Source organism: Lepisma saccharinum, chromosome 21, assembly GCF_977018435.1.
Source record: "Lepisma saccharinum chromosome 21, izLepSacc3.1, whole genome shotgun sequence".
NCBI lineage: Eukaryota > Metazoa > Arthropoda > Insecta > Zygentoma > Lepismatidae > Lepisma > Lepisma saccharinum.
Genome location: NC_139249.1, coordinates 62589636 through 62611743, shown reverse-complemented (window position 1 = coordinate 62611743; position 22108 = coordinate 62589636). Strand labels below are relative to the sequence as shown.

At 38.6% G+C, this 22108-nt stretch overlaps 2 protein-coding genes and 1 non-coding gene across 4 annotated transcripts in view; 2 read left to right on the top strand and 1 right to left on the bottom strand.

The window, feature by feature from the left end:
- Positions 1–2334, bottom strand: part of LOC146004032 (uncharacterized) — a 64021-nt gene extending 61687 nt beyond the window's left edge. The window contains exon 1 of the mRNA XM_083142607.1: positions 2205–2334. The gene's annotated coding sequence lies outside the window, so the exon portion shown is untranslated. The remainder of the gene's footprint in view (positions 1–2204) is intronic.
- LOC146004033 (uncharacterized) overlaps positions 1–22108 on the top strand; it is a 77537-nt gene that overhangs the window by 46842 nt on the left and 8587 nt on the right. For both annotated transcript variants that reach the window (XM_083142609.1, XM_083142610.1), the window contains exons 2-3: positions 8304–8490; positions 17123–17287. In XM_083142609.1, the coding sequence (XP_082998735.1) occupies positions 8304–8490; positions 17123–17287 (352 nt within the window). The remainder of the gene's footprint in view (positions 1–8303; positions 8491–17122; positions 17288–22108) is intronic.
- On the top strand, positions 12731–12803 carry TRNAR-UCU (transfer RNA arginine (anticodon UCU)). The gene has a single exon. It is a non-coding gene; the product is annotated as a tRNA-Arg (tRNA).

Below are 22108 nucleotides of genomic sequence, written 5' to 3'. Positions count from 1 at the left end.
ATGTGTGGTGTGGATATTGAACACTTGTTCCAGCAGGATGGCGCTACCTGCCACACCTCCCACGAGACGATCGCCTTGCTGCACGACAAATTTCCAGGCCGAGTACTTTCGCGCAACGGCGACCAGAACTGGCCAGCGATGTTATGTGACCTGACACCCTGCGACTTCTTCCTTTGGAGTATGTGAAATCGCAGGTTGATGAAAACAATCAAAATACTTTCAACCGCAAGTACTTTTAACTCTTCAAAGAGGAAAAGTTTTTAATAACCAAAAATAGCTTCTGGCAACCAAACACTTGTTTCAATAGGCGACAAATGATTATTCAGTCCTCTTTAGTAATCGATTGATTGATTTGGTGTCTTAAGTCCACTTTATGCACAGTAAGGCTAAACGTGACCTACAGTTTAAAGTAGGATCCGAACCACTATGTGCTTCCAACGGGTATCGAACCCGGGATACATTGATTACAAGGCAACGACGCTACCACTGCTCCATCAGGAAGGCCCTTTTAGTAATCGAGGACATCTCGTTATAATTACCAAAGAATTTGGTCAAAATTACCAACTCTAGTAAATAGTACTATGGTTATTGTTTAAAGTTACCAAATAACTTAACCAAACGTGTTTGGTTATTTGAACCAAATCTGTTTATTGTGTGTTGCAGTTCCATTTACGTTATGACTTAAGAAAATCTTGTCGCCCTGAGCTTATAATATTAAGTATTGAAGAGAGACCGTTATTATTGTATACTACACGCAAGCATTGATACTAATCTGAAAGGGAAGTCACATTTACTTCTGTGGTCGAAGCAAGCAAGCAAAAATGAATCGAGTCATTGGCATATTTTCATAGAAGCCTACTAAATGTTGGTTGGTATTTGATGTAGTGGCTAAAGTATACATGCATGTTTCATTATTCCTTTATTTTCAAGATCGCACCCCCTAAATTTCATTCCGCACCACATCACCACCCCTAGATTGTTAATCCTGGCGCCGCCGCTGTTGGGACACCCTTTACAAGCAGTGTCCAGCTTAATTAGGAAACGATAACAGAAGAGCATTGCATTTTGACTTAGGGGTGGAGCGCTTGACCTAGTGAATCATTGTCCTCTCAAGCAAACCACCATATCTTCCTCCATCAGAATTTGGCAGCGCAGTTTATTGTCCTCTTTCCGCAAGTAAGCCAAGAAGCTCATCATGAACGATGCCTTCTCCTTCTCGCATCATCAGCTCACAATAGCTTCCTGATTGTCTCCTAGTATCTGATACTTCGAATGTTCTATGTTCTCCTCTAATGTTCTTGTCAGACAACATGTTCGACGCAGTTCAGTAACTCTTGATACAATCATGTACATCGGGAGCAGCAGCTGACTAGAGAACAGGAACTTGGGCTGCTCACCACAATTGACTAGATTATTTTTTCCGCGGAGATTTTCCGTGGGAAACGGGAATGGAATGTGTAGCACAGTTTTGCATGACCTTTGGAGAAGGTAAATACTTTTGAAATTATGCTTTATACAGGGTGTATCAGAAGTGATAGCGCAAACGGAAACGGTTAAAAGTGCACGAAAGTATAAGCAAAAAAAGTTTCATTTAAAATGGGGTCGAATTCGAACCATTTGCGAGGTAATTGCGAATGTATGGTTACGATCCGATTGTCTGTACACTTCTGATACACCCTGTATATTCAAAATACGCAAGGAATTCTAAGAATGACTAATTAATGCTCTTTCGAGTGCTTGTCTCCAGTGTTCTTTACAGGATATTATGATATTAAGCAGCTCCAGAGTCCATTCAATTTGCAATATAATGTAATGAAAGTTGTGCATTTTGAAAGATTTTCTGGACGATTTTGCCACATCTGCCACTGAAGAACCTTGTCCTCTGTTAAAACGACACTAACTCTTGGAAGGAGTTTTGTTGATTTCGAATAACACGTTCGATAGAATCAGTAAAATGTTAACGCCTTGTAAACAAGGGGTCCCGGGTTCGATACCCGCTGGAGGTACATAGTGGTTCGGATCCCACTTTAAACTGTAGGTCCAGTCCCGATTAGCCTTACTGTGCATAAAGTGGACTTAAAACACCAAATCAATTAATCAATCAAGTAAAATCTTAACGGTAAGAATTAATAACTTCTATTGATTACAAAGTGCTCAATAAGACAAGGTAGTTAATACAATACATTCTCCACGATGTAAATTACCTGCCCACAGAAGTCTTGAATTGCATGTGAGTAGAAATTAAACAAAGGTTATCTCCAGAACGATTTGGATTCCCTTCGTAGATTGGCCCTTTTCTTATGGAAGAGGAATTTGCCTGTCATGTTTTATAAATACGTTTTCGTACACACAAAAGTTTTAGTATCCTCTGCTTTATACCTTGCATAACCGTTGTTTCCTTCTGTTTCTGTGAATATAATATACTTATAAATTAGAACAGTATTTCTAGCCTAAGACATTCATAGAAAATACAACTATTCAACAAGTAACACTGAGAAAACTTGACAACATTTTTATTCCTGGTGACGGTGTGCGGGAAATAAAGCTGTCCAAATCAACTCTACTTGCATTGGAAGGAGGTATTCGTAGTCTATTGAACAATGGACAGAGCAACGGCGCTAGTCTGTGAAGTTTTTGTAAAACCTCTCCACACGACGTCAATGTAAACAGTAACTATTGGCCTATTTAAAAATAGAACTTCAGACGCGAAGTAGGCTGCAGTTGTTTTAAATGTTAAATAACGTTTTTTCCAAATGATTTTCACTGGTTTCTTTCATAGTTAAGACGTGACATACCACATGCTTTAATTCCATTTTCTTTGAGGGTAGGGATAAAACATCCCTAACAGGAATTTAAAAAAAAAATCTACCAGGGATTGACACTTTTGTGGGGGATAATCCCCCCAGTTAATTCGCACACTATGGAAACTCCATTTGAACCTATGTTCCGTTCACTTCAACATTTACCTACTACGTGATTCACTTATGTTTTGACCAAAATAAGCAAGACGAATGTTACATTTATTCTTTTTCACAACACAAAATATGGTATGTTACAACCAAGCATGATTTCGTGTTTGGTGGAGGATTGCGCGGAAGGGGATCTGTTGCGAAAGAACAATTGCTCCTTTTCTTGGAACGTGTTTCCAATTTTGCACGATAGTGTTACTTTGATTGCTGGTCACTTGTGATAGAAACGGGCCAACGTGTTCCTTCCCTAACAGCTGAGAATGCAAGGCACAGCATATCCACTACGACTGTCCTTGCTTTGTTAGGTCCCTGATGCATTCCATTGTAGACCGTCACGAATTGAGAGACAATGCGAGTATTGTACCCTGATTACCTTGCCAATCGTGTTTTGAATGTCGTTGCTACGTTGGCCCAAATTGGGATTCGATTATGTTTTCATTCTTACTTTTTTTGTTTCTGACAGTGCCGTGTTTCAACGGTTCTCTTCCCTTAGTATATATTTTTGGAGTTTGTGTGAAGTCAACTTAATGCTCACATACCCGTGACTGCACCTACAGATTAAATCGTACAAAGTTAAACGTGTAATTGTAGTTTCTTTTAAATAATCATGTCCGATCGTCTCAACTGATGTACTATGTACTATTGTACAGTGACGCAACCCATGTGGGGGGCATTTTCCCCAACCTTGGACGGAAATGAGTTCTAGGGGGGGAGGGGATCAAACATTGACGGCCAAGGGTACCTGCAGGGGGCAATTGCCGCTCCCAATTTCAAAATTTATGCAAATAGAAATTCTTTTCGTACAATATTCTTGCTCGCTTCGCTACCTGCTTTTGTTAGTCTTATCAAGTTCAGAGCCGTAGCTAGGGGGCGGCGGTAGTCGGTCCTGGGCGCCGAACGATCTAAATGAAAAAAAGTTGTAAAACACAGAATGCCATGGCGCCCCGTGAAATTATTTGCACCCTATTAAATCAATATTGATTTCAGTCTGCAAAAAAAATAGATCTACAAATGTTCTTGTTCGCTTCGCACAAAATATGCCATTGTTTTCTGTAATGCATTGTGCATTATCAGAGAGAGAAATAAGACTTCTCTGAATTCATTTTGTCTTAAAAGCATGAACAATTGTTTCGAGGGAATGCACATTTGAAGACAATTTATATAATTTTTGCTGTTGCTTATTATGAGGTGGATGAATTGATTATGTAATGTATTTAAATAATATATGTTGTACATGTATTAAATAAGCTTTGAATACGTACACAATTAGTGTTGCATAGTACACATATATTTTCTTATTTTACGTCGCTTCATGTTGCATATGTGTAAAACACATGTTGTACGTGCAAGTTATTAGTTATGTGTTTTAAAAAATAATTATATTAGGAATGCATTTATCAATCATTTTCTGTCTTTCAAAAATAGTTTGTGTGCTTGTTTTCTATTATTAATGTGAAATTGATCGTATTGAAAGAAAGTACAAATCGTTTGTCCGAACACAAATGCTTTAGCACCGACTTTTATCCCATTTTTACGTGATTTACGAGGATAATAAAGTATTTGATACTACTACTACTACTACTACTACTACGATGACTACGACTACTACTACTACTACTACTACTATTATAATATAGATATTATTATTATTGGTACGTTTGTCATGGTACTTGCCCCCCTATACAAAAATTCGTGGTTGCACATGCATTTCTGTGCGTATTTTGATCCACCAAAAGTGCATCTTTTGAAATATTTGCACTTTAATGTGTTACTAGAACCAATATATTTTATTCAACACATACACATTTTGAGTTTTATGTGTGGAATCCGTACTACTATAAATATATATATATATATAATTTTGCACCTCCCAACTGTTTCCTTATGCTATTATTGTAAAACACTTCAAATTCCTGTTTATTTACAATTGTTGTCAACAATAAAGAATGTGCGTTCAAGTATCGGCTCCTGGTTGTTACAATCGATTATTTTGGCAACGTTGGAAGAGAGTCCCAACTCGAGCAGCCCATTGCTAACCCTACCCTCTCTACAAGTTGGGCGCCCGACAGCAGCGCCAGAAGCAACGATTTTGTGGTTCACGTACGGGATTCGCGTCTGGTTTCTCTTCAAGACAGTCACGGTAATAGTTGCAATGCCGAGGCTGTATTTTATATAATTCGTGTAGTGTCTTATATCATTAAAAGGGTATTTTGTACGTTTCTAAAGTCCATATTTAACTCCATATTTTGGTGGAAAGAAGTAAATATGTATTTACAGATTTAGCACATTTTTACTACATGTAAATCCATTCATGTCAAAACTAATGTAGAGAAACAATAACTGAACATGAAGGTCAATGAATGGTTCTGAGGAAGAAAGTATTTTAATATTTATGTCAATTTACTTTGTATGTAATTTGTCGAGCAATTCCATTGAGAGCTGTGACCTTTTTCTCTAAAAGTGAAAGGAAATGTAAAAAGAGGAAAGAGAACAAAAGGCGAAGAAAGATGCAGAGAATGATGTCCATCACGAACGCCGGCCACGAGGCCTTTCACAGTTGACACTAATAGGGAAAGTCGGCAGAGAACATGTTCCCATACCTTCTCGGGTGACCCAACGCCAGTCTTCTTTGCGATTGCAGCTTCATGTGACTTGCGAAACTAATACAATCAGTCATTAAGTTCGCAGCTGCAAATAAATGTGTTCCAGCCTTGTCTTTGGCAATCGGTGCCTCAGAGCACAAAGAAATCGAGAATGGTAGCATGGAACAAACACAAAGGAAAGCGTCGTTTCAATGATGCCTCTATGGCGCCAGTGACGTGCTCTTTGGGTTGGGTTCAAGACTACGAGGAAAGAACGGACTGAGAACAACAATCATGTTGGAATTTCGATAAGGGGTGTTTCTGGACTAAAACAAGGTGGATTGATTTAAATGGCGATTTAAATCACTTTAAAGAAATAATTTATATAATAATGTACATAAGGATTTTCTTGTTATCAGAATCATTTCAGTTGAAAGTACATTAATCTCGTAATCATTTAATGGTGTTTATTAGGCTCTAAGAAAGAAAAAGAATGAAACCAAAATATATATACTGATGGTGTGAAGCTCATACGAAAGGAAATATATGTTTTGTCATCATCTTGGCACACACTCATCTGAAGAATAATTTGTAGACAAATTTGTAGGTGGTACGAAATCAACATCTATTCCTCTCATTGTCATTATCTGCTCTGAACTCATCATCTTCATAAATATTGTCCTCTTAAATAAACTCTGGCAATTCACATGATTTTTTTGTTTTTCATATCTTGATTAATCTTGCTTCTAACCATTGATCAATGATTCACGGAGCATGTCGCGAAAACGTTTCAAGTTTTCTTGTTTTGTGAATTTCGGAAGTGCATTCCACACCTTGGGTGCTGAGTAACTGAATGAAGACTGACTGATAAGCTGATCTCTCCCAATTAGCTAAACTTATGTCAATATTTTTCTTTCTAGAAGGAAATGAACACTTCTTTGTTAGTAATGCTGTAAAGGAAAGTACAATAATATGAAATTAGATATACATGATTGATGACAAGTTGGGTGGTGGTCGCCATAGAAGAGCTACTATTGTAATCTATAGATCAGGGAACATCTGTCACGTTTACTACTATACTCTGAATAAGAAATAACTGAACTATGAGTAGTTTACACTTGCAAACAACACATTTAGTTGCGGAACACTATGGATTTTGGTTACATAACGTGTGTCTTCTGGAGAAAGTAAATGATTTTGTCTCTGTCCTGTGTGATTCATTGTGATACTCGAGTTTGGTCTCCAATCAAAAAATAACCAGTGGACCTACATAAAAACGAGTTACATCAAAATTTGGATTGATTCCTTGATTGATTTGGTGTTTGTTAAGTCCACTTTATGCACAGTAAGGCTAATCGGGACTGGGCCTACAGTTTAAAGTGGGATCCGATCCACTATGTGCCTTTACCGGGTATCGAACTCGGGATCCTTTGATTACAAGGCGACGATTTTCAGAATTTTAAAATTTGTCAAAGAACAGTTTTATCAATTTTGCGAAACACTTTTTTCTTAGTATTGGCTGGCCCTACAAATTTTGAAGCTCCTTGGATCTGTTTTTAAAATCCACTATCATTGTCAATTCACACTGTGAAACCGATTTTATACTCTCTTGTTATCACGCCGATAAATAAATACAAGGCATACTCGAAAAATGAAATGGGTTAGCATAGTTTAACGCAGAATTGAATAAGCTAATTTTTTTTGTAACTCGTTTCATGCATGTATGGTTAATTTTTAATTGGAGTCCAAACTCGAGTATCTATAATCTTTAATTCGACAGTAGGATTAATAATTAGGATCTTGGATCCTATAACTCAATACCGTTAAAATATATATACAGAGAGGTAAGCAGATAAGTGAAAGCTTTACAACTGTGATAGTTTCTTTTCATTAGCCAGAAATACACGAGTCAAGGAGCCAATATGTGTCCAACTGTGAATACTGGTTTCAGAGTAATTATATTTGGTTGCTATCACTGATACCTTCTGTACTGCTTTGAAATAGCCGAGGAGGGTAATCATGCGTGCATATTATCGCAAAGTTCTCGGGATTTTTCCACCACTTGGGTTTAGTCACTGTGGAAGCAGTGCCACTCTGCATAACACATTTGTTCCAACGGTCCTTCCATTGCTAGTGGATGTGGACTGCAAACCAGCTGCCGTATTCCATTTTCTTCTTTGGATTGTTGGAAAACGTCTTCTTGGGATTAGTGTACAGATACATGTCTGTAGGTGGCAGGTCAGGCAAGCAAGGAGGCTACCACACGGATGAGATTTCAGTCTCCGTAAGTATATTGATGCTACGTGTCTACTCAAATTGTGACATTCCGGCACAAGCCAGTGGTGGACGGACCTCCGTCGGTAATTAACAGAGAGTCACCACAGGCACCCCATTTGTCGCAATGACACGTAATGTTGCCACATTCCGTCCGTTTCTACGTCACTTCTGGGTTCGTTACGAACCCGAAACATCCGTGACTGTACGAGCGCACAGACAATTCCTGGAACTTTTGGTACTTCTAAACTATATTTTGTTCCAGAGATATTTTGAATTTCGGCTCATGTTCTGTTAGACTTTATATAAATCATTGTTAGAACTGACAATCGCTATAGAATATCATGGCATTCATTTTCAATAATTTATCATCATACTTCTGACACGGAAATGCGTGAACAGTTTTTGCTATAGCTTTATAGCTGTGTGAGAAAATGCGTTAGAACGATGAATTTAAATAACAATTGTCTCCTTCCAGGTTCTTGCTATGTAGGCGGCATGGGCGACGGGATGTTCTTTGGCCAGGGAGACCTCTACTTCCCCAACGGGTCGCACGTCAAGGGCCAATGGGTCAGAGGAAAGTTAATTGGCGGGCATTACGTCTTTGGAGATGGGTTGGCAATCCGGAACAAGAACTGGAGATACTGCATGGGCTCAAACAGAAGGTAGGTTTAACATTGCTGGTTCTCAGCGAAAAGAAAAGAAAACGAAAAATATTTTTTTAAAAAATGAAAAATAATTAAGAATTGAAAAAAAACAACGATAAACTACTCTCACACTTAATCTCAATCCCCAAACTAAAATTTATTTTCACCCTCACTCTTAAATAACTTTATTCCAGTTCATCCACTTTATTTTACTTAATTTCATGAACCCAATAAATGTCACTCACAGACGCAACCATTTACAGTAATTCGTATGATGTCTTATTCATTAAGCAGAACATACATTCCTCATTTACGAATAACCTAAATAAACCTAGACACACATTTCTAGAACTGAAACAAAACTAAACCCAAATTTCAATTTAAAATTTACAATTAAGATAAAATATTAATAGGTAGTACAAACTGTATGTGTGTATAACCGACCTGTTTCTGGATTCCTGAATAGGCCAGGAATAATTGTATTTCTAATAATTGTATTTGTAACATATTGTATTTACTTACATGTAAGTTCAAATAAAGTTTGTGAAAAAATGAACGGGGGAACCGTAATTCAGATAAAACTGACGGCCTGGTTTTTATTAAAAGACACCAGTGCATAAAGTGCACACCCCTGAATGTATGCGGGAGGAGGCGGGCTCGTCAGGGGGTTGCCTCCTTAATTTATTTGTCTATTGCATATTGTACTACTGACTTCTTACTCAGCAGCAATTTTTATTTCTCTTTAATATGGATATAAATCTCCTAATGTGGATATAAATTATGAATTTTTTGGCTGTTCGGAAAGACGTCAAAGAAATGCAATTTGACAGCATATTTTATTTATGTTCATCTTTTAATAGCAAACATTACAGATATGATATATATGTAGGATCATCACTATTTAGGATCTTTAAACTTGCCCAATATAAAATAATACTGATAATATTTTCTTCAATTCATTTAGTGTGACTTAGATGCAAGCAACAGAAAATCGCAGTTTGTGACTTAAATGCCTTTTCCCAAACACCGTAGAATTGATCAAGTGTATCAGAAAACAGCACGTATACTTTCTAACTGGATATGAAATATCTACCCCCATTACACATATCTATCACTATGTTTACACTACGTAATGTCAATACACAGAAATCAATTTCCTTTGTAATTTTTTAAAAAATGAAATATATAACACCGTCAGATGACCAACAGTGTTAACACCTGAGAACAAGGTTGCAATTTGTAAAGGAAACATGTAAAGTTTTATTACACATATCAACTCTACGTTCGAAAAAATATAAATTTATTGTACGTACCAATATTCTAACAATATGCTTCTACATTCACAAATAACTAATATTTACTTTATTTCTATTGTGTAAAAGTTTATAAAATTAACAGGGAACCATTAAGATTAAGAACGCTGTATCAATGCCGTTATTTGTTTTAAGTTGTTGATTTTGATTCGTTTTTGCTATATGCAAGAAGATTGACTCCAATATCTTGTGTCGAAAGTTGCAAAAATAGTTTTTATCGAATGATTTAAAGTAAAATAATATTTACGAAGATAAATTGTCTCTTTAATTCTTGCAACGTAAGTTATATAATATTACGGAAACCCAGTTGAGCGCTGAGGACATGAAATGCAATTTTTAAATTGAGTAATAGTCTGCTCAACCTTCGCGTACTGTATAGACTATATTCAGTGTAAAGTATAGTTGCAAATGTTCATGGACGTCCGTAAGAGAGAGCAAGGTGGTCACAGCCCCTCCCCCAGGAAAATTAAAGTTTTCCCACATATAATTTCATTTCAGTCACAGTAATATGTTAATTATTGCAAGGGAGTTGCAGGAACATGATAACTTCAAACCGAAGCCAGTTTTTTTAGGAGACAACATTATTATGTGATAAAATGTGCCTCGTTCTCACCTGGGAAAAATGCCTTACTTGCACCTCCCTGGGAAAACAAAAATTACAAACATCCCTAGAAGGTAGGAAAAATCTAAATCCAGTCATCAATACACCAAACACATCGTAACAACAGGGCAGATGTTACAGATTTGTTTAAAGAGCACATTTTGGTACATAAATAATGTACGCCCTGCCTACAATTTTACAATATATTAATATATGCACTGCACAGTTTCGAAAAAAAATATTCCCTTATTATCCTATATCCACTGTGTCAGCTAACGTGAAAATAATCAACTACTAGTAGATAAGATAGCACAGACAAATGGCGCTTCACCTTTGTCCTAGTAAATAATTAAGAAAATGGAATTGTAATGTAAGGATCTATGGCATAGTTACAAAGGTGTTGATTGTTTGACGTCTTCATACGATAGAATATCAACTTATTCCTGAATCGTGAAAGAAAGCATTCTAACTATCAATTAACGGCTCGCAGAATTTAACTGTTGGTAATTTTATTTAAAAAATAAACTTCTTAATAAACATAAGATTTTATTTTCATCCTATTTGAAGCGTACCATATATTTAGTTTCATTTGTAAAATTTGTTTCGATGGAGTTATAATTCTTTTTAAAAAAATGTGTTAAAATATTTTGAATTTCTACTAAGAAATTTATGTGGAGGATTCATTCATTTGTGCTAACTTCAAACAGTAACAGCGTATCTTTGTTTTAAAAATAAAATTGTTAATGGTTTGTGCGTTATACGAATGCATAAATGTGTATTACATGTTGAGGGGAACGTACAGCGCCTAGCCTCATTTTAAAACGACTTTTTAAAAGTTTAGAGAAAGGAAGGCTGATATGTGAAGAAAGAACTGTCGTGTAGTTTCTATATCTTTACAAGAGTGTTCTGCTATAAATTTGATATTCTTTGGCTTCCGATGACCACTTGCTAAGCGACAAGGGTTCACTTCCGCCACCTTGCGACGAGGGAGATAAGGAAACATCTGCTACACAGGATTTCCATTCCACATTATGAATTGCCGCGAAGGAAAGAGAGAATTCTGTAACTTGGAAAAACCTTCACCCCATTCAGAACTTGTCTTCGGAAGTTGCCATTGTTTACAAACTATTTCAAAGGAAAACTTCTAGGGTCTTGGGCAATTTCATCAAACGCTCATATCTTATCTATGGTTACACAGGGTTAGTGCAAAATATCTTCCCGATTTCAGACGCATATAAATCATGTTTATTTCAACTCCGATACAGAAAGTTTATATCAATGTAAAGAGAAACTCTTGAAGTTTTATTTCATGACCTCAAAAGTGTTCAATGTGATAAAACTTGCGTGGACCCGTTCCGCTGTTTCCTCGTTTACTGGCGGACAGTTGTCTTTCCCTTACAGATGCATCCCGTTTCTTTAAAATCAGAACCATTTATAAACTGAATGCCCACTGGGTGGATCTGCACCAAAACATTGTACAGTAATGTTGCTGCACACTAATAACAGACTAGTGTACGTGGAAAATCTAACACACAAAACGCTTTCCTGTCTTCGCCAGCAGCCATTTTCTGTCGTGGTTATTATGGAGCAGTGTTATCAACCGTAGCTGAAATGACATAATATAAAACTTTATGAGTTACTCTTTACAACCTTTTCGCATCTGCGTTTCAATTATACTGATCGCAACTCCAACTGGCGGCTGACCTTGAAGGCTGTTTCTGTCCCCCAATCATTTTCGGGGGTGGGTGGTCCGATGGGTGTCCACGAACTCAGTTGCGAAGTAAAAGCTTAAGGGATCACATCGTTCTCCCGAAACAACGTTGTCAAGCGTACTTCTGTTTCTGTTTTTGCCAGTTGTCTTTATATGACTGTGTGTCCGCCTGCATTCCGCCCTGTGGGTGGTCCTTCAGGAAACGTCATCGTTCAGGACCGCGTGTGTAGTTGTACTATTAACCCCCCCCCCTGATTTCTGGTGCTGACGATACCGTTGCCCGAGAAGATTATTTCTTCCCTTAAGGTACGTTTGGCAACATGTGGTGGACCCAACGTTCATTTGTTTCTTCCCGCGAACAACGTTCGGTACCTTGTGACTCGAAATGGCCGATCTCAGTCGAAGAAAATTCAACTGCTCGCTGATTCGCTGTTTCCCAGCCGCCAGTTGTAATTGCGTTCAGTGGATTTACATGTGTCTGAAATCGGGAAGATTATTTGTAACAACCCCGTATATCCACATGGTATTGAAAAGTCTCTCACATATAATCAAATCGTTAATGTCTCTCGTTAAATTACCTATTCAGTCTTCCTCTGAAAATGAGTAAGATATAAAAGGAAACTTGTCGCTGTTGTCCCTTTGGCGCAGAGGATAGCGCGTTGGACTTCTAATCCAAAGGTCGTGGGTTCGATCCCCACAAGGGATGCTTCTATTTCTCCACTGTATTTTTGTTTGATTTTCACAATATTAAAGCCGGTGGAGTCACATTATACAATACTTTGGATTTTACTTCAGCCTGTATTTCCAGTCTCGATTAGACTATCACACACAGAGAATAACACAAATTTTGACAATGAAACTTTAAATATCATGTACACCTTTGCATAATCTTTGCTTCAAAGCCCACTAGAAGAGTCTGTTGTACGGAAACGGTAAGTGAATTAACCTTGTACTATTATTCACGGTCGATAAAATGTGAATACTTGCACAATTGCCCAAGTCAATAAAAACCCACAAGAACTTTGCACAACAATGTTCACCGCTGCATTTTACTGAAACTTTTATGAATTCACTGTAGTTTTCCCAATTTGCATAATAATATAATAATCCGTGGCTCTACAGCCCTCGAAGGGGCTTGGCCTATCTCCCGACTGCCAGTCTCCCTCCCACAATCCTACCTAGAGGCGTGGAGTTCTTCAACCGGTAATGGGGGTGACGTGGGGTCAGCACGTTTAACCCCCAGCCGTTACAGGAGATTTTCGAGATCGGATAACACTACTCACTCGTAGCTCCCAATTGCCTCACGACGGTGGGTTGCCACCGGCCGAGAACCCATACCGTCCCGCAGTCGGAGTTCAAAGTACATCGGCTTAGACCGCACTCCCAATGTTCATATACGTATTTCCTTAATTTATCATTTCTTGTAGTTTCCTGTAAGTATAACTATAACTGTAATTAAAATTACATTTCAACTAATGAATGAATTAAAGAATGATTTGATTTTTTTTTTTACTTCGCGTTTCTACCACTTTTGGCTAATGGCGAATATAAGGATGAATGGTGAAAAGATGAAATAGATGAAGGGACAGTCACAAACACATATGGAGGCACACAACAAAGACCCATGGAGGAATATACTGACCATGGCTCCAGACGCCAGAGTCTCGCTAGTTTGCAAATTGAAGTCCAGGGTGTACTACGTACAAGTGAGGTTGACATTTGGGTGGTTTGAAAAAGGGTCATCTCTTACACCTCTACATTTTAGCTAAATAATAATTTTTAAACATAACTATTTCATCATCATTCCTGGAAGTTGCTGACGACTGAAATGTTATCACATTCAATTAATTCATTTATTGCTGAATTGGGAGGCCATATTGAACAGTTCTTGTAACCATAGTTCCTAATAAACATGCCAGAACCATTGTTCTCATGTGTTTGATCTTTCCTGCCTTTTTCCTGTAACAATACCACATTTTGACTGCTTACAGCGCCATTGTATACCCTGGTGGCGAGAATTGGAACTATTTATTTTTGCATAATTCGCGAGCGCATTGCTTCATTAGCATATCTACGAAGTTTCAGACTGCTACTCTCATTACAGCCCGTGCTGTACCACTCTGAACACTGTCACTTTAATACATATGTATATTAATATGTGTGTGTGTGTGTGTGTGTATATACTATATATACACACAAATGAATTAAAATATATCTGAAATATAACTATATATCAGAACTTAATTCGTTTTGGCTAAAAATTCGAATTTCTTAATAATACGTTGACCTGGAAGTCTCTAAGTAACCGATCTTCGGTGATACGTAACATCGTGTCTTAGTTTATCCACGATTAGATTGGCTTGAAGAACATGCCTATCAAACCTCCTTTCATTTTTTTTTCCATTTTCGAAACTTCATCATCCAAATATTTTATTTATATATTTTTCTTATTTTACATCGGTATTTTGCCAGTTTTGGCTAATTGAGACGATAAGAATAATGATTAAATAAAATTTATGGAGGTAAACTAACAAACGAGCGTCCATGCTCATCTCAGGACTCAAAGTCTGAACCTTTGGTGGAAAGATCTTGAGTCGATCACCCAGCCAGGGAAGCAGTTCTACACACATATGGGAATACAGTATATAAACGTCACGCGCAACTACTTTTCAGTTTTCTCCGATTCACAATCTTTCTCATTTTATCCATTATGGCATTTTCCGAAACTTTTCATACTTGTTTCATTAGGTGTTAGAACCAGTAATTTTCTTTACACCAAATTTCCATTCTTTCACGTTTTCTCTGCTGTTAATTCTCAGACTGAAATCAAGAGGAGACCCGAACCGAAGACTTTGTGTCAGCCATGCTCACAAATTTAACTCCCTACTTGCTGTACCGGGTCCTACAATATGAAAATCTGCAATATGGCGATTAGGGTGGTTCTGATTTCATCTTTTACCCATCAGTCATCTATTATACAATATTTTCACTCATTCGACGCTATTCCTCTGTATTTTTAAAGGGGGCTCCACGAGATTTATACCACACTGAGGATGTCTCGATTCAGGATCTGTGGAAATTCCATTGAAAATTGTCTCGATTGGGGATGTGTTCTTTGAACCGTTTGCTAAAGATTGGAGGTTGTCCTAACTCAGGATATTTTCTTGACTGGAGCCCTAGAGTGGGAGTGACTCATAAGGTAGACATTCTACCGCTTGAACTGACGCCGGTACCATCCATTTTTAAGGAGGAGTTGTCATCAGTTTCCGACGCTGGACTTGAATTTGTCACCCAAGTTCCAACATTCTCGTCGGTCCGATCGTCGCTGTACAAAATTCGACACGCAAGTATCGGAGCATCGAGCCTAACCTAACCTAAGACTTGTTCATTAGTTAGTTCAAAATAAAAAATATTGTGTCTGTATGTTTCGTCAAAGTAATGTGCATGAGTGTGACCTTTGGCAAGCAATTTTGTCTTTTCAAGGTGATTTGGACTATGATCTCCCCTTGCTCCTAATGGTCGAAATTCTCAAGAAACCGGTCTTATCCACTCCTTTTCCTTAGGCAATTAAAGGACATCCTCAGTCCGGACAAATTCCACTCAGACATCAAGTCTGTAATAAAACACATCCCGAATAGAGACACTTTTCAAAGAGATCTTGAATCAGGACATCCTGAATGTGGACGCCACCCTCCACGAAACAGTGTAACAACATGGGAGGTTCGGTGGCGGGCATCAGTGTTTTGCTTACTATTCTATTGCTCGTTATCGGGGGAGGGGGTGAAGATGAACCCCGGCCCTGCAAAGTCATCCCGAAATCCTGAACTGGAGCTGATCATCGGGAAATTGCAGGCGTTGGAGTCACTGCCACAATCGGTGGAGGGGGATGAGCAGAAAGCTGGAGATACTCGACTAAGTTTACAATAAAACCGTTGCAATCGAAAAAGGTATGGAGGATATCGGAAAGAGAATATAAATAAGGAACACCCAACTGTCAACATCATTTCCACGTAGCACGCCCTACACTGTGGCAGACTAACGAGGCTCTGGCGTCAGGACCCGTGGTCAGTATAATACTCTATGGGACCTGTGTTGCGGATTGTCCATATTTGTTTCTGATTACCTCTCGTCACTTTCGTCATGTCATCATTCATCCTCATCTTCTTCATTAGCCAAAAATGGCAGAAAAGCAGAGTAAAATGAAGCGAATCATTCATTCATATGAAGTAGGCATATTCAGCCCCAATAAAATCCCCGGGTAAGTACGCCATTGCCTACCGATCGAACCGTAATCACAACTGTTTAAGCCACTTTCATGGAAATCCTTGAAGATTACGATAGCAAATCCCTAAATCTCACTTTCTTCCATGTACCAACCACTACACAAACTGCTGTTCTATATAATAATTATCATAGTTACAAAAATTACCATCATTCATAAAAAATAAGAAACAGTTCTTGTATGAGTTTAACCTACATATGCTATTATTCAAAAAAGCATATCAATATTGCATCAATGCCTCTTTGTTAATATACGTGCACTTATATTTTAATTATAATTATTAAAAAAATTACCATCATTACCAACTAATTGTACACTCTTGCATGAGTGTGATGACGGACCATACATCCCAAGGTGGGGGGATGGATGCTGATAGACAATCATCTCGTTGTAGAGTTGGTCTTTGTAATCCATGTGATACAAACTAACAGGTCAGGGATGACCCAAGGAGAGACGTCGGTTTGACGCAACGCAGCCCGGTTGACGTTGCCACACAGTGCGCCGAAACCAAAGACTTTGTCCCGCTCTCGCTTTGCTTTTCCCATATGTGGCACCAGCGCATTTCTACCCAGCCGCCTATTTTCATGGCCGTGCGTTTAGTTCAATTTTATTCAGAATCGTATTAGCAAAGTTGTAAATGTAGTTCTACGTTCACCTGTTACCCCAAATCAATTGTATTGTATTGGAACTTTTTCTGTTCAGAATGCCTCCTAAAAAACGAACTATTTCTTTGAATTTCCCAGATACCAAGAGGAGCTGGTTCACGGTCTGAGGCCCGCTGGAAGATCTCTGATCACGAACAAGGCCCCCCCTCGGAAGATCCCTCCCGGCTGCTACGACACAGGCGACGGCTTCTACGTCCGCTCCAAAGGCATCGTCGTCAGCGCCACCACCGGAGAGTTCATAAGGCAAGTAGAGTGTCAACTGTCAGTAGGTGGCCGACAGAGAAAACAGCAGGGGTGAAATGTGTTAATATATTTTTCCTGCAAACATTTCGACTGGTCTTTTCGAACTTTGGAGTACGTGAATTTTCAAGGTCAAGTCGCCGTGGAGCGCCTGGCAGTAAAGGAGCGTCTGCCGGCAAAATGCATGCAACATCCACCTAAACGGAACCCAAGCGTCAAGTCAACCTTGCAGCAGGTTTTCGCATATGTAGTTCCAAACGTGTGCGCAAGAATATAGTTCCACTGAGACTGGTTCTATTCCGACAAACTGCATACTTGCAAGAAAACAGTTATTTAATTTGTAATATACAGACAAAATAATACATCCATTAGCAGGTGTGGACTTAATTGGTTGCAATCACTGTGCAGACGAACTTAGAACCGCAGATTCGCCAACTGCAATGTGTATTGCGTTGAAGAGACACTGGAACTTTAGAGCGAGTCGAGCGAGACTGAATGCGTTGCAGAACGCGTGGAATCGGTGATACCAGTGTTGCACATCCCATTATTTTAACCCTATGTTTATTGTAGAGCGGCGAGAATGGCTGAATCTCCTGTTCAGCGCGCGGTTTTACCCGAATGTTATTTTGGGCTTCATCCGAAGGGAAATGCTCTTCAAAGTCAAGCAAGTTGTTTTAAATGCATAATCCGCCTTGCGGCAACAAGATCAAAGTAAAACATGGCGTGAGGTGAATGTGCGCACGAATTGTATCACGGGTCTTGAATGATTTGCTGTTTGAGTTTAGCAAGCAAGAGGAAACGATTGTTTGTTGTTTGACGACAAAAGAATCTCCGCGGTATTAAAATATATTGCAGTGAGAAGAAACATGTTTATTATTTGGACGAGACTTAGTTCAACTCGGTGAGTGGGGGAAGGGGGAATAAAACATGGAAGGATACCACCATGCAAAACCACCGCCAGGGCTGAAGAAACCGACAATGAGGGGAAGGGGGAGGCTTATTGTTTCACCCACTGGCGGCAATGAAAGCTTTGTTGAAGGCGCATATTTACTGTTCCGCGCAAAGAAAGGGTGATTATCAGCAAGAAATGGACAGACCAAGATTTGAATCCTGGTTTAGTGAAGTGATTCATAAATTGAAACCAGAGTAATAGCAGCAGACAATGCACCTGATTGTATATATCGCCAATAACAAATCATGCTTTTTTGGTGGTGTAACTTGAATTGCGTGTGTCTTACAGGGACGGATGTATTGCGGACGAAGCAACCACGTTTTTCATAAATGTATTTCTTTCTAAACCAAAAACAATAATTTGTCATTAAATTCAAGAGGGGCCCATTGTTGTTTACTTTTATCTCCGTTTATTTTTCGTTTTGCGTGCTCGAAATATACACACATGCTCTCATGTTTAGAAGTTATTTCGCTCTTATATTAAGTAATGACACATTTATTAAATAATATATGCGCAGAAAGTACTTTTAAAATTTTATGTTTCAGGAGACAAAGAGAAGCAAAAATACATTCCACTTGACATGCATGCGGGTTTTGATGTGTTGTGCGGTTGGCAATACTGTGATTTTCTCAGTGTCTGCGATGTAAGCAGCTCGGCGGTTGAGGAAAGACTGGCACGGAAGATTCTGAGCTCAGTTCTCGCGCGGATTGATACGTAAAACCTGCTGCAAACTTAGCCTGACGCGCGGCTTAGCTATGTAATGAAATAAGCTCGTGCAATTACATTGACAGTTACAATTAAAACGAGCACGTACCTTGTTACAAGAAGTGTTGGAAATGTCCTCTTTCATCAACACATTTACATCATCTTTGTACGAAATTTTCACTAACACGTATCAGTTCCTCTTCCGAAATTCTTTCAATTTCTCTCCTGATGTTTTCTTTCAGTTCCTCTAATGTATGGATTCAGGTTTATATGATTGGTGCAAAGCGCCAGAGAGATTTTTGACGAGTGTGTTCCAATCGCGTTCCAATCATGTTCCAATGTCTTCTAGTTTCTCCTCTGCAAGCACACGCCGTTTTATCCTTCGCTTTCTATCAAGAAGAGACCCTGTTTCACTAAATTTGTTCACAAGTTTTCGAACATTGTCTGTCTCTTTGTGGAACAGGAACATCTGGGAATTCTACTGTAAATCACATTCTAACTTCCCTACGATAATTCAAATTCGTTGTTTTAAATTGTACGGAAAGCGTGGCATTATTAGACTGAAGGAAAGCACCAGTAATACGTAAACTAAAACAAAACAATCTAAAACACTTGTTAACACCTTAACACTTCACAAACACCTGCAAACTGGACACCAGCCATCTGGATACTGAAGCTCTTACGCGTTCAGTGCCAAGATCAGCGTAAACCTGTGAGTCTAAATGCAGTCAAACGCGCTCTCACTGCCCGGCGTGCTAGCCGCCGCTCCACGGACGACTTGACCGCGAATTGCACTGTATTTTTAGTTATGTTATACCTCTTTCTTACGCACGACTATGAAGATGAATTATTATAGAAATGTCCATGCCATACGCAAAATTCGCAGCTACAGTGCGACCACAGGCAAAAGGACCTACGCCGAACAGCATTTCCTGTGCATCGTACTCGCGCATGGAGGAGAGGTGTAGAATGAATGATGCTTCATGAGGTCCGAGTTGAACGGATGGAGGGGAAGATACGCGAAGGCTTTTAGCTGAAAGTGCTTTTCTTTGCAGTAGCTCTATAGGCCCCACTGGCTTCGATAACCGCTCTTGAGGTTGGCAACACTTTTCAAGTAACTTCATTCTCCAGAACATGTACAGCCGACAGCAAAAAAAGGGATACCTAGATCCTGAAATGCAAGGCGTTGTGTGTGTGCTGCATAACTCTACGGAGCTGGTAGAAGTTGCCATCGAAAATCTGCTATTAATATCCACTTATTGCCGTAGGGTTAGGCAACACACACACTGCCTTGCATTCCAGGACCTAGGTGTCGTTTTTTGCCGGTGACTGTACCCCCCGTGTCTATTGTCAGTGGCCTAAGTCGATTTTTTTCTAAAAAGATGATTCTCCTGTGAATTTAGTGACAGGATATTTAATATATTATAGGACCTATTATGATGAACAGGAATAATCCATAGTAACAGGAATTAATTTTTCTTGCTCCATTTTCTCTCAAAAGTATCTTTTGAGTAATAAAAAATAGACTGATTTCTTCAATTTGATCTTCTTATTATGAAAAAAATATAACATTTACTTTTAAATTAACATTTTATCACTATTTAATTTAGTACAAATTAATAATATTGCAATTTATATATATCTCTTGTAATAGCACAAATTTCAGAATCAAATTTCAGACAATCCCTGACGCGAGGCCGCTTGCCACCGAGTCTCGTAGCGAATGTCAGGGAATGCTCTGTGTGTATGTATGTGTATATATTCCTGTTCGTACTTTATTTAATTTGAATTACATTTGGAATCTAAAGACCTTGCTATATGGTTGAATCGTTACATTCATAGTGTGTTTATTTGGCTTGGTGAGAATTTTGAGTGTTTAATCACACATGGAAACAAGGCTGATTAGTGTTATCAAGAAAGAGTGAATAGCAATTATGAATATCAGAATCGTTCGCATTCCTACTGCTCAGAACTGATTGTAAAATATTTGTCAAATTTTAGTGACAATGGTTTTTTGTTGAGATGGACCTAAAGGAAATCGGTAAGTATGGAAAAGACTGGATTGATCTTGCCCAGGATAGGAACAGATGGAGGGCTTATGTTGCTGCAGCCAACAACCTTCGGGTTTAAGAAGGCTAGACAGTTAGTTAGTTAGTTGGTTCTTTGTTAGTAACATACAATCTTAATTGAACATTATCCATTGTCTGTCTTTCTATCCACCGTATATTAAACCTACTACAACGGTTTCGAGATAGCAGCTGTCTTCAGGGTGAAAACCCAAAACCCACAAGAAGCCATCCGTGTAGAACTCAATAACTATACGATCCATATGGACGTCCGGTAGGGGGTGGGGGTGGGAAAGGGGTGCCGCCCCCCCTGGAAATTGCAAGTCAGCGAAAAAATATATATTTAATACATATAATTTCATTCAAGTCACAATAGTATATGTTAAGTTTTGCATGAACATGATAATTTCAAATTGAAACGATGTTTTTTGAGGGGACAACACATTTTTGTTCCTCCCCTGCAAATAAAATATCTTGTTTGCCCCTCCCTGAAAAAAATCCTGCAGGTGTCCATGACGATCCCCGATGAAGCCACGTGCACAGAGGTTCCAATCCCACTTTATACTGTGGTCCAATCCTGAGGAAAACAAACTTTGACAAAATTTTGTCTAGCAATATTTCCCCCACTTCTTTCACAACAAATGAAAAGAGGAACTCAGAAATGTTGCAAGAAGTAACAAACGCCATTCTTAATGAATTTTTCCGTACTTTCAAATGAGCTGAAAATAAATTGGGGTTTCCATAAAAAAACAACCTAAGTTTGTGTTGAAAATCGTACTTCTTTACGTACTTGAACTTCTTGTGTCCACTAATTTCATGAGCCCTTCTCATACCTTTATATCTGCGAAAGCAGTTTTTTAATTCTTATTGTTGTTCACGAAATATTTTCGGTGGTAACTTTAGGTGACTCACCCTGAATACATATATATGTATAAGCCTATGGCTTAGAGTTCCAAATATATAATTGCAAGTCATCAATTAGTCTTGCCGTTCCACCGCTTCTTATTCATAGCTTTATACATTAGAATTGTCGTCTCGGTGGGCGGGTTCATTCAGTGATCGACTCCGAATCTCGCCATCTCAGGTTTCGGGTTCGAATTT